The following is a 14361-nucleotide window of genomic DNA, read 5'->3' on the forward strand; positions in this document are numbered from 1 at the left end:
GTCTGAGGAGTTAGGTGACCCCAGTGGCTTGGATACCTCCCCAGACTTTAGCATGATATCCCCTTCCCGCCGCATTTTGGGGGAAGGTGCATCTTTTGCCACTGTGATGCCCAGGGCAGCAGTTTCACGATCTCCTGCTGCTGGTAGTCAAGGTCAAAACCAGCACCTTGCAACTGTGCTTTAATCTGGGGAGGGCTCGCTGGAGTGTGGCTTGGTTCTCTGAGATACATATTGACCCATGTTCTGCACCCTTATCCGAAGTGGTGGTGTTTGTTTCGTCCTTAGTCAGAGAAGGCCTTGCTCTGGGCATGGTTAATTGGTGTCTTTCAGCCATCTTAGCTTTCTTTGCGGTTGCCAGTCACCTGTTGTGCCTTGTTTTCTGAAAGGTTCTCGTCACGTTTCCTCCCAGACTTTTTGTTATACCCCAACAAAATCTTAATTTGGTTTTAACCTATTTGGTGTGTTCTCCCCTTGAACTTAAGCATCCCTTCCCTCTAATACATCAAACGATCATTACTGACTTCTTGATGGCCACCTCATTGGCCAGGAGGTCAGCGAGCCACAGTCTCTTTCTGGTCACCCTCCATACGTCAGCTTCTTCCCAATCTGGCTCTCCCGACCCGTGCCTTTTTTCTGCCGACGATGGGACACCTTTTCACGTTGGCCAGAACATCACGCTGCGGACTTTTTTGCTCTGCCTCACCCCTTCAAGGAGGAAGAGAGACTCCATTGACCCGAAGTGGTTACTGTCATCCTATATCAATTGCACCAGGGAAGAAGGGGTGGACGATTCGCTCTTTGTAGGGGTCACTGAAATGAACAAGGGAGAAAGCAATGCAGAAAAGGACCATCTTCAGGTGTACTATACTCTGCATAAATATTGGCTACGCATTAGTCAAGAAGCACGGACGACAACTGCGCCACCGAAACCCGAGCCAATCAATGCCACCTACTGGTGCGCAGGGGTACTGCTCAAGTTTTCTGGATCCAGTCTGATGAAATGTTCTACTAGATGGGGCCTCTACCAGATAAGGCATTACCGAAGGTGAGTAACTTGTTCTTTCATTCCAGAGTTTTTCCATTCCACCTTACTTTAAATGTTCATGAAGCTGCTGCCAGGAGCAGCTTTTATGAGTGTTTGCAAGGAATGCATGTGTTCCATTAATTGGACTAACTCCTGAAGGATGCCTGCTACGAAGGGGAGACTGCCTGAAAGAAAAATTACACACACTATCAGAGGCAGTGTGGCCAGTGCTGCTTTTTTGTGAAAACATTTGTCACTCATGTGCAAGGCAGCCCCATGGTCTTTTCTTCATACTTTAATAAAATATTATTGCTTTGAATAAGATGCCAATGCTGAAGGCACATTTGGGATATTGATGATTTGGCACGTTAGGAGTAAATTTATTTTTTTGGGTCCCCATTCAATTTTGGTTGGTATTGCTGGGTTGTTTTTCTAGATAACAAAAGGAATGGTACCCCTATAAAAAAAAAAGTTGCATGCCTTTGATAATACTAGCTGAGATTAATACTTTATCCAGCTGTGCAGCCTTAATTACTTGCCTACCTCCATTTTCCTCTTGTTTTTTTTACATGTACTTTTCTAAAAAGATATGTGAATTAAAGGAGTTTGAGCAACACAATTCTTATGGCAGGTGCAGTTCCTCACGTTGTGACTATTCCCAGGCCCAAGACTGGATCAATAAAATTCGAAGCATTGATTGCTCCTGTCCGATGGCAGGTGGTGCAGTGTGACTCTGTGTCAATGGCATTCCGCTCTGGAAGTGACAAACAGACCCGCATATAAGCGCCACCCATGCATGGTGGCATCAGTTCCTTCCTTTCTGCGCCCCCAGAAGTGGATCCGGAGCTCAGCGACTTATTTTTCAATTCTTGTGAAAATCATTTTTTCCTTCAATTTCCCCAGCGTGCCAGGATACGTCACCCACAAAGACTACAGGGTTTAAACCTTGCAGGGATGTTGCAATATATACCCACGAAGTGTGCCTTTGGTGCCTTGACTTCGAGGCCAGTGACTGTATTTTATGCTCTGTACTTTTATGACTGAAATTTCAGTCAAATAAAGTGTATGATGATGAGAGGTGAGTGCCGGCGCTTCTCGTTTGTAAAAAAGTAGTCTGGGATAGTGAGCGCCTACACTTTTATATTTCATTTCAAGCACTAGGCAGGTGCTCACAAGTGCACAGCAATGTGGTGGGAAGGAAAAAACAGGGGCTTTGCCAGCACCTTACTGGTCTTGTCAGAAAGGACATTCGACATTAGATTCTTGTCTAAACCACCACCCAGTCATTCTCAGCCTCCTCCTATACTGAATTTTTGCTAATAAAGTTGTTCTAAGATTGGTTTTAACCTTCTCTCCCTCATGATGATGTGTGCCTTTCTCTCATCCTACTTATTTACTTCCTTTTCTCATTTTGTCCTTGTGCCGCAGGAAGTACTTACGAGATGCAGATCGACAGGTTCTCGCCCAGCGGGCCTTTGTTCTTACCGTGAAGGTGTTGGAAGACACACTGGATGATCTGACAGGGGTAAGAGCGTATCAGAAAGTCACCACTTGTATAGCTGTGTCCAATAGGGAGACAGTGTTTGCCTCTACTGCTTCCAGTAGTAATGCTTTATGCTGGGCATGCTGCAATCAGCACAACCATGCTACTTAACAATCCTCGGGGATATACTAGGTCACTATTGTTAAGTAACGGGTGATTGTGTTAATTTGATCCACCACAACATAGGCAATCACAAGTTAGTTATCAAGGCAAATAAAGCGGGGTAAGAGAGATTTCCCTTAAATTAATAACTGTGACCTATCTTTTATCTATTTATAGGTGGGTCTGAGAGTAGATGTTTTTCTTGCCATTAGCTGTTTTTAGGTCACAGCTATCTAGTTTGCTAAAGACATCTGGGGGATATTCGAAGAGATGACCTACGAATGCATTCCGACCGTTGCTTGCCATTGGCTTTGTGGTTTGTAACGCACATTTTCTGGGTTTCTATTTGCTGGCTTTTTTTGCTTGATGGCGTCCATCTCAAGTTTGTCCCTCCTGTGGACCAAACCTTGTTTACTGTATTCTTCCTCTAACTCGCTTTCTGTAAACAGGCCTTTAATTCTTGCTCTTATTTTGTCACATTTGCTGTGCATTCAAAGACAGAGGTCAAATGTCAGGTTCCTTCTTCCCGGGAGTTAGGTTCTTATTTTGCTTTCTCTGACTTCAAAGTGAGAGGATTTATGTGGAAATCATGCTGGCTACTGGGGATCTGCTTAAGTAAGGCTGTACAATGTTATTTTTTTTCAAGCACACAACAAAATGTAATTGTCTGTAAATGAACTGTGCTGATGATCAAGTTAGTACATTGGGTGATGACATTTCCACACATTATCATATGTGCGATATACACTTTTATCAGTAAAACTGTGTGTGTTTCCAAATGTAATGGTCATTTCAATTGAAGATGTGTTGTCTGTAATGGCAGTATGCTACCATACTATGCATACTTCATGTTACCCCAATCTACTGTATTCTGCATCATTCCACACCACTGTACTCTACTTTGCACCTCTACACACTACGCCTCAGCACTCTTTTCTGCACCGCTCAACTCTACGCCTCACTACTCTACACCACTCCACTTGATACCAATGCGCTTTACCCCACACTGCTGTACTATGCGCAACTGCACTGCACCACCCTCCTCTGCAATACTGCACACTATGCCAATGCACTTTTTTGTGCATCACTCCACGCCACTGCACTCTGCTGTTTACCACTTCACACAATGCCACTACACGTCACTGAACTCTTCTCTACACCAATCTACTCTACGCCTCTCTCCTCTACGGTAAACAGTCAAAATATCGAGTACAAAATATCGAATGGACATAATATCGAGTTTAAAATATAGAATGGACAGAATATAGACATCAAAAATATCGTTTTTAAGGTAAGTAATGTAATATCGAATGTTAAAAATATAGAAAGTTAAAATATCGAAGTATATAATATAGGTTTTTAAAATTATCGATTTTTTAATAATATCGATTTTTTATAGTGTTTTTTATGTTATGTGTGAAAAGTGTGTATTTATGTTATAATTAATTTTAATTAATGAATTTTGTTTTTTTAATTTTTGCGTAATTTAATTCTGTAGCGGGTTGTGGGTTTATAGGGGAGCAGGGTGGGAAGTAATTTAATTATAATTAATTAAATATGTAAATTTATTTATTGGTATTAATTTTTAACTAATTGTTAATTAATATTTGGTAATTAATTACATTTTAATTGACAATTAATTTAAATTAATTGATTAATTGCTAATTATGTTAATTTTACTAATTTATTTTCTGTAGCGGGTTTATAGGGGAATTGGGTGGGAAGTAATTTAATTCTAATTAATTAAATATGTAAAATTATTTATTGGTATTTATTTAGAATTAATTGTTAATTATGTTTTTATGGGTAATTAATTAAATTTTAATTTCCAATTAATTTAATGTAATTGATTAATTGCTAATTATATTAATTTTACTAATTTATTTTATGTAGGGGGTTGTGGGTTTATAGGGGAATAGGGTGGGAAGTAATTTATTTATAATTAATATAATAATTACATTTATTTAATTGTATTTAATTTGAATTAATTGGTAATTTTTAATTGGTAAATAATTAATTGGTAATTTGTAAATAATTTGTATTAATAGGTAACTAATTGTAATAATTAATGTTAATTAGTAATTTTAATAGATTAATTATTATAATATATTAAAATGGTAATTACTTTTATTTAATTTTTTATAGATATTAATTTATATTTTTTTTAAATAATATATGAAGTATTTACTTTCCCTACTGTTGCACTCTTTGGAGTGGGAATAGTAATTTTTACCCCTACGCTATCCAACGCTTTCACTACTGTTGCACCCACTGGAGTGGGAATAGTAATTTTTACCTCTACGCTATCCAACGCTTTCCCTACTGTTGCACTCACTGGAGTTGGATTAGAAATTTCTACCCCTACGCTATCCAACGCTTTCCCTACTGTTGCACCTACTGGAGTGGGAATAGTAATTTTTACCCCTACGCTATCCAACGCTTTCCCTACTGTTGCACTCTTTGGAGTGGGAATAGTAATTTTTACCCCTACGCTATCCAACGCTTTCCCTACTGTTGCACTTTTTGGAGTTGGAATAGTAATTTTTACCCCTACGCTATCCAACGCTTTCCTTACTGTTGCACTCACTGGAGTGGGAATAGTAATTTTAACCCCTATGCTATCCAACGCTTTCCCTACCGTTGCACTCGCTGGAGTGGGAATAGTAATTTTAACTCCTACGCTATCCAACGCTTTCCCTACTGTTGCACTCTTTGGAGTGAGAATAGTAAATTCTACCCCTATGCTATCCAAAGCTTTCCCTACTGTTGCACCCACTGGAGTGGGAATAGTAATTTTTACCCTTACGCTATCCAACGCTTTCCCTATTGTTGTACTCACTGGAGTGGGAATAGTATTTTTTATCCCTACGCTATCCAACGCTTTCCCTACTGTTGCACTCTCTGGAGTGGGAATAGTAATTTTTACACTTCCTCTATTGTACGGTAATAATATTGGATATTATTTAATTATATTATGTTACTATATATATATGTTTTAACAAATATGATTTACATTTTTTTTTATAACTTTCATTAATTATTTAATTATTATAAGTTAATTTAAGTATTTTTAAGTATATTTTAGTAATTAATTTTTAATATTAATTTAATTTAACATTGTTTTTAATAAAATCGATATTTTTACAAACTATAACGATATTTTTTACTCTATTTTTGTACTTACCTGTTTGTAGATACAAACTCGATATTCTGTCCGTTGATATTTTGTCAACGATATTTTTGATAATCGATATTATGTCCCTCGATATTATGTCAGTGATCCCTCCTCTACACCACTCCTCTCTACTCTATGCCAATGCACTCTGCACCACTCCACTCTACACCACTCCACTCTACCAAGCACAACTGTAGCCTTCGCCTCTGCATTCTACACCACTTCACTCTGCCCCACTCCACTCTATGCCCCCCTACTCTGCAGCACTGCACTCTACGCCAATGCACTCTCTGCACCACTCCACTGTATGACCGTGCATGCTATGCCAATCCTCTCTACGCCACTCAATTCTTCTCAGCACCACTGCACTGTACTCTGAAACAATCTACTCTACGCCGCTGCACTCTTCACCACTCCACTCTTCACCACTCCACTCTTCACCACTCCACTCAGCACCACTCCACTCAATACTCAGTAGTTCCAAAGCGCGATGGAACTACTGGCGCATTGCCGCAATACTGCCACTGAGCTACACGGAGCCAGGTGCTGATTCCCGCACACGCTCAAACATCTTGGAAATCACAGCAGAAGCCCATGTTTTGTCTCGCCCGCCATAACCTTGGTATTCTAAGCAGTAGCCGATACCCCGGCTTGCTCACCACATCGTAGTGTTTCCTTAAAATTACCAGTACCAATCACCGCTCTACCAACCATAATTGCTCCTCCGAACCCAACCATTTTTCCAACGAGGCATTGTGTTAAGCACCAGGCATTCTATTTTTGTAGTCCTGATGATGATCCTTGTATTCTAAGAGCTTGGGATCGAAACCTTGTCGACAATTGAAACAGTACCACTGTTTTGTGATCTGTATGAAAAATGTGGTCACTGTGTTGGTTAGCTTGCTTGATTCTATGATTATTTCAAGCCACCATAGCTCTACGGTTGCCTTAAACCCTTTATGTTATATGCTTGTTTTCTCCCAGATCGGGTACAGGATTGTGTCCCATTTCATTTTGTGTTGTTCCTCATGTATATTATTTTTGATAATATTGCACATTAAAAATTCTCTGTCCGGCTGGACACTGAATATCTATAGTACCTATTAAGGTCTATATGTTATTTGTCTCTTGTATTCTTTACCTAAGGACCATTGTTCTCTAAAATAATTGACACCCGGGGTCCTTGGTTACTCATCGGGTTCCCTTGTTTGTTTAAAATAACTACATCACTCTATGCCAGTGCACGCTACACCATTTCACTCAAAAACAGTGCTCTCTATGCCACTAAAAAAAAAGCATAGACAATTCAATTTTATTTATTATGTTTTGGCTCTCAAAAGAGGGCCACATAAAATATACAATGTAAAACAACAGGACAAATATAAGGAAAATCAAGATATTTGAGGAACAAGATTAAATCCAAAATAGACACACGCAAAATAATCTACAAAAGGTCGGACAGACAAATCATCTCCAGGTACATATTAATAAATAGCTAAAAAACCTTCAAAAAAGTTAAAAATATGGAAACAGAACATTTCGTTAGGAGGGCAATAAAGTGCATGAAGAAAGCCATTTAAAGTGACAATGCCAAGACGGAGACAAATAACTTTTAACCATCGGATGCGCAATTTACGGAGCATAGGGCAAATCAATAGAACATGCATACAGTCCTGGGTGCTCAATTTACATAAATTGCACAAAGCGGAGGAACCATACCATTTGGATAACAGTAGATTTAGTGGAATTAAATCATAACGTAACAGAAACCAAAATCTACGAATACCATGCGGTAGGTTCCATATGACATAGGGTTGTGGCCGCTTCAACACATAGGAATTAAGGAGAGGTTCCACGTTCCTTTTTTCACCAACTAACTTTTTATCAGAATGAAAACAAAGATCCCACGAGGCCTCCTTTAAAACTAGATTCTACACTAATCTACTATGCACCACTGTAATTTACGTCACTTCCCTCTAGGCTACACTACTGCATTCCACAAAGCTCCACTCCATGATGATGTACTCAATTAAACTCTGCTCCAATGACACTCTACTGCACTCTACTGCGTGCCATTCTGTGAAACTACTCCATTCCACACAACTCCCTCTATGCCACTCCAAGACACTTTTCTCCACTCTATCCTGTGGTTCACTACTCCACTCTATGACAATCTACGCCACTCTATAACACTCTACTCCACTTTACGCGACACCCTCTATGCCACTCCACACCACAACATTCTATGCTACTCTACTCAGTTCTGACACTGTACTCCACTCTACTCAACTCTGCCCCCTCCACAACACTGTACACTACTCCATGACACTCAACTCCTCTCCACACAACTCTACTGAACGCTACTCCATGCCACTCTACACCAATCCATAACACTCCGTTCTACTCCACTTTATGACACGCCACTTTCCTTTACTCCACTAACTTTAAGCCATGCTGAGCAGCAGCCACTCTGGTGTACAACATCGCTAAAACATTATTGCAAAGCCGATAGCTCTTGCAGAGCCGAGACCTTTTGGGTTTGCCAGTGCTTGTTATAATATGTCGTTTTGATTGAGTTAGACCAACAAGGAGGGCATCTCCTTGTCAGTAGGATTAACATGCATACATCTGTATCCATACTGTCCAAGTCTCCTCTTCTGTACATCTGTATCCATACTGCGCAAGTCTCCTCTGTGGTACATCTGTATCCATAATGCACAAGCCTCCTCTGTTGTACATCTATATCCATACTGCGCAAGTCTCCTCTGGTGTACATCTGTATCTATACTGTGCAAGTCTCCTCTGTTGTACATCTGTATCCATACTGTGCAGGTCTCCTCTGTGGTACATCTGCAGCCATACTGTGCAAGTCTCCTCTGTGGTACATCTGTTGTATCCATACTGTGCAAGTCTCCTCTGTTGTACATCTGTATCCATACTGTGCAAGTCTCCTCTGTGGTACATCTGTTGTATCCATACTGTTCAAGTCTCCTCTTTTATAGTTCTGTATCAATACTGCGCAAGTATCCTCTGTGGTACATCTGTATCCATACTGTGCAAGTCACCTCTGTGGTACATCTGTATCCATACTGCGCAAGTCTCCTCTGTTGTACATCTGTATCCATACTGCGCAAGTATCCTCTGTGGTACATCTGTATCCCTACTGTGCAAGTCTCCTCTAGTGTACATCTGTATCCATACTGTCCAAGTCTCCTCTGTGGTACATCTGTACCCATACTGTGCATGTCTCCTCTGGTGCACATCTGTATCCATACTGTAAAAGTCTCCTCTGTGGTACATCTGTATCAATACTGTGCAAGTCTTCTCTGTCATACATCGGTATCTATAGTGTACAAGTCTCCTCTGTAGTACATCTGTATCCATACTGTGCAAGTCTTCTCTGTCATACATCTGTATCCATACTGTGCAAGTCTCCTCTGTAGTAAATCTGTATCCATACTGTGCACGTTTCCTCTGTTGTATATCTGTATCCATACTGTGCAAGTCTCCTCATTGGTACATCTGTATCCATACTGTGCATGTCTCCTCTGTCCTGCATCTTTGCCCCTACTCTACCAGCCGTTTTTACATACATGTCCTCGCCCTCCCAGCGTTAACCATCACATACACCCTTGTTGTAGACCCCTGTGGTCCTGTCCATACCCGCGCTCTGCCCATCACAGTAGCACTCTTGTTCTGCTTTCTGATGCCGCCTCGTTTGTATACTCGGCCTTTTCTTTGCCAGTCTGCAAAGACCCTTCTTTTCCCTGTGGGCTGCCCGCCTGCTCATCTCCCCCAAGACCCTTCATGTCCATCCAGCTTGTTGCTTATTCTGCTCCCCTCAGGGCCGTGCAACAAACATCTCCTGTTTCCAGTCAGGTGTATAAACAGCCTGCAATGTGCCATTCAGGTCCAGAGCACAGAGCGATGAGAGCTGAAGCCACAGCACAAAGGCAGGACATGGGGCCTTGGAAGCAGCCTGCGTGCTGTGGAGTGACGGTGCCTGTCAACAGGCACTGCTCCTGTGTCTGCACTGGGACGTGAACAAGGATCCTGGGGCCCTGCTTTCACTGGCCTCTCACTGGTGGAAGCTCTTGTCCAGCAGCATTGTTGACCCCACCCGCTTCTGACTGTGCCATGCATGCCCTCTCTGTGACGCCGCTCAGTTGCTGATTCTATGATCTTTCTTCTAGGTATCTGAAGATCAGAAATCCAAACGATTCGCTGCAGGGGGAATGACAACTGACCTCTCCAACAAGGCGACTGCCGAGGACAGCAAGGAGGGGCTGCCGAAAAAGACTGCTTTGGCTGACCGGGGCGCCCATGGTGCTGAGAATGGGGTCCAGGATGGGGCACAGGTGCCAGCCGTGCAGCCTATGGACACCGGCGACCAGGCCAGCAAGGCTGGCAAAGAGCCCCCGGCGGCTTCCAAGTCCAGCTCCACTGAGCCCATGGAGCTGGGGGGGCACCTGTGTGACTCTGAAAAAAGCAGCCGCGCAGAGACAAACCGGGCCCAGTCGGCTCGGACCCCCAAGGACAAATCTCTGGAAAGCCGGGCCCCAGAACTCTCCCTGGAGGAACTCAGCATCAGCTCCAAGCAGCAGCTCCAAGCAGCCAAAGCAAGCTCCCAGCCAGTCACAACACAGCCGGAAGAGGCGGTGCCGAGGCCGAGCAGGAAGCGGAAGCTGCTGGATGACACGGAGTCAAGCAAGACCCTCCTCCTGGATGCTTACCGCGTCTGGCAGCAGGGTCAGAAGGTCATGCCCTATGACCTGGAAAAGATTGAGAAGATCATGTCCGAGACCTACATGCTGATTAAACAGGTGAGCAGTATTTCAAGTCAGAAAAACAGATTATCACTGCTAAATGCCAGTACCTTCCATGCTAAATGTTTATAAGCTTCTCCTTTTTATCTGACGTTTGAATCCAAACATCTTCATTCGTGTCTTTTTTATTGTAATTGTTCTCATTGATGTCATTTGACATAAGGCTCCCGCAGTAGTTTTCACTGTGAGTTTAATAATTCTATCGAATTCAATGTTGCCCTGTCTGCTTTCGTAGAACCGCAAAAGAGTGCGGGGATCCGTTTCAAGCTAAATTTAGACACTTGAATAAACTAAAGATTACATTCAGCTAATCCTGTACACCCTCTGTCAGTCACTTAGGCCTGTCACTACCATAGCTATGTAATTGTTGGTTTAGTCATGGTGTTACTTTCCAGATACCTGGTAATGTTCTTGAAAATAGCTAAATAGAACATGGGGGGCCCCAGGGCTCAGCTTTGAGCCCAAGCTTGTTTAATCTGTACATGGCCCCCTTGGCAGAAGTGGTGCAAGCGTATGGAGTGGAGTTAGTCTCCTACGATGACGACACCCAACTGCTGATCTCCCTGTCCCAAGCCCCCGAAACAGCAGCATCCAACTTCAAGTTCTGTATGCAGGCTTTAGCAGGATGGATGAACTCACACTGTCTAAAGCTCAATGGCTCCAAGACGGAGGTTATGGTGATTGGAGGAAGCAACTCAAGCTGGACATGGGACTGGTGGCCAACATGTTTAGGCCCCACGCCCAATCCCTGTAAGGAGGCAAAGAACCTGGGAATATGAGTTGATCCCAAATTATCCTATGAGGGCCACGTCAACCGTCTCGTGGGAAAGTGCTTTGGGATATTGAAAACCCTCAATCACACATTGGACTTACTCCCGCTGGAGGCTCGACGCACCATGACACAAGCCCTGTTCACGTCCCGCATGGACTATGGTAATGTGCTGCTCTTAGGCACCACGGAAAAAAACCTAGGGCGATTGCAAGTCCTTCAAAATACTGCCGCCCATCTAGTGTTGAGACTTCCTAAAAGAGCAGCTTCTAAACCTGCTCTTGCAGCGCTACACTGGCTACCAGTCAGAAAGAGAGTGATGTATAAAGCACTCTTAATATGCCACAGGATTGTATGGCATAAAGCACCATCCTATCTTCATGACCTGGTACACATTTATGAGCCAGCTAGAGCACTACGCTCAGTAGGAGCGGGTCTACTAAAAATCCCACACGTCAAAAGAGCTAAATTGTGTGGTCGCTCTTTCAGACTGTTGGCAGCCAGCAACTGGAACAGACTCCCGATCAGCCTAAGATTAGAAGGATCTGAAGTCAAGTTCAGAAAACGTCTTAAGACCCATCTGTATAATATCTAACTTCACAGCCTGAACAGAGGAGCTTCCTGCTTGAGCGTTTTCCTTTTCTCCGTAGCGCGGGGACACGCTGAGATGGCGTCACCAGGCGCTTTATAAATCTCTTTATTATTATTATTATTAATATTATTATTGGTTAATTTGTTAATACATGAGTTTCTCTCGTTCTTCATATTATAAAACCGATGGTCCAGCATTATTAATGTGTCAGTTCAAGAGGTTTGTAAAGCAAGGCATGTTACCTTACTAGAGAGCACTGACTGCAGGAAAAAAAGTGCAGTTTGATGGGAGAGAAGGGAGGTTAAAGTTCAGGCGGGTAGTGGAAGTAACTGTGTCCAATATTCTTAGACCGCAGCTGTGTTCAGTTGAAGCTAGCCTGAATAATTCTGTGTTCAGAGGTTTCCTGAAAAGCATGTACCAGGGCAGAGATCTTAAGTTTGGGTTGAAGGCATTCCAGAGTTTTGCTCCTTGTGCAGCAAGTGAACTGCCTCCTTGCCTTATCCGTGAGAAAACATGTTGGTAAATCAGATAGGGGAAAATTGAGGAAAGTTCTCTGGTTGGAACAAAGCGAGGTGTCCGCTTCTGCAGGTTTGCCTTTAGGATAATGCATGACACGTGATTTGTAATCCTGGCACCTACCGGAAACCAAAGTTTGTTGTGATGCTGATTGCATGCCTGGTTGTGCTAGGCAGCTGCCTTAGTATGGCACCGTAGCAGCCAGCTTGCAACCAAAGGACTCCTGTATGGCCCTTGTGCTGGTGAGCCAGTGATAGTTCGTAATTGTTGGCATCTCTGCCCATTTAACTGTCCTGTCTGTACATTTACTTGCCATGCTGCCACAATCTGCTGTTGCATAAACTTTCAAAGCACACTTTCGTTCCTGCCGCAGGCTTTCATTAATGATCATTGGTTCAATCAATATTTCCTTCAGTGTTTATTTACCGCTGTCCACTACTACTCAGGTATGTGGCACCATTTGCCTTATCTAGAGGTGCATGATGTACTTTATTGCGCCGTCTAGTGGTTGCATCCGGTCATGTTTTGGGTATCAACCATATTTGCAATATGTATGACTAATGATGACAGCAACCAAAAGCCCACAGTGTCCTACACTTGAGTGCCATCTTTGGATTCTATTTCCCGCTTTCCAGGTCTGAAACATTGGGTTGATCGAGATTAAAACATTTCTTTTTACAAGATGATGACCCGAAAAGAGTGTGAAAGAAGCTGTGGAGGGCTTAACACATGCACTATCAGCTCACGTTTCATGTATTCCTATGTAGGAATTGGTTTTTGAGCCTTTATTATGTATTTACTACTACTATTGCATGTGTTATGTATTTACATACATATGTTGTTGGTATGTTATTGTTATTGCTATTTTATTTACTGTGGGACTCCCACTTCCACGACGGGGAATATTCAAGCATGTGAATCTATGAAAGACACCAATACTGGAGAACCACCTGTTTACAGGTAAGTAACAATTGTTCTTCTCCCTACCTAAGTCCTCTCCATATCTGTGGCTATTTGTATAATAGCTCTGCAGTCAAACCCACTTTATATCAAATCCTGACTAAAAACCATCTGAGGACATCTTATTTATTTATTTTTTATTTATTTATTTATTTTTGCTATTTTTATTGCGCGACAAATACCCGGAGGTGTCTCGGCGCATGTGTGAACTAGCAGGACCACAGTAATAGGATTCACTGGTCAAACAACCATGTCTTTACGAGCCTGCGGAAGCTCATCAAGTTGGGTGCATTTTTGATATTTAGTGGAAGAAGGTTCCAAAGTTTTGGTACAGCCACTAAGAAGCGACGGTCTCCCCAGGTTGCCGTTCTGGTACGCGGTACAGGTAGAAGGCAAGTGTTGGCAGATCTCAACAGTCTTTTGGGGGTGTAGACCTGGAGTGCCTCGGTCAAGAATTTAGGTCCTATGCCTTGCACTGCCTTATAGGCAATGCAGAGGGCCTTGAACTTAATGCGGCTCTCTACTCTAAGCCAATGGAGCTGGCGGATAGCAGGAGTGGTAGGTTGGCGGCGAGGGATGTTTAGAAGAATTCTGGCAGCCGCGTTCTGTACTGACTGTAGCTTCAGCAGCACCTGTTTCTGGGTGTTAAGGAAGAGGGCATTTCCGTAATCGATTTTAGAAAATACCAGAGTGGTAACTAAGGTCTTCCCAGCAGAGGTGGGGAGATAAGGCAGCAGTTTCTTTATTTTCTTTAAAACAAAGAAGGCAGAGGAGACAACCTTGTTGACATGAAGGTTGAATGTTAATTTGCTGTCAAAGATGACTCCCAAATTTCTCGCTTTTACCACAGGGAC

General features: G+C 42.6%; 1 protein-coding gene across 4 annotated transcripts in view; it reads left to right on the forward strand.

The window, feature by feature from the left end:
* The window catches only part of CABIN1 (calcineurin binding protein 1), a 1446726-nt gene that overhangs the window by 1113903 nt on the left and 318462 nt on the right, over positions 1-14361 (forward strand). For all 4 annotated transcript variants that reach the window (XM_086942778.1, XM_086942776.1, XM_086942775.1 and 1 more), the window contains 2 exons: positions 2453-2549; positions 10038-10667. In XM_086942778.1, coding sequence (XP_086798904.1) covers positions 2453-2549; positions 10038-10667 — 727 coding nt within the window. The remainder of the gene's footprint in view (positions 1-2452; positions 2550-10037; positions 10668-14361) is intronic.

The sequence above is a fragment of the Lissotriton vulgaris genome, chromosome 11 (genome assembly GCF_964263255.1).
Source record: "Lissotriton vulgaris chromosome 11, aLisVul1.2, whole genome shotgun sequence".
Lineage (NCBI taxonomy): Eukaryota > Metazoa > Chordata > Amphibia > Caudata > Salamandridae > Lissotriton > Lissotriton vulgaris.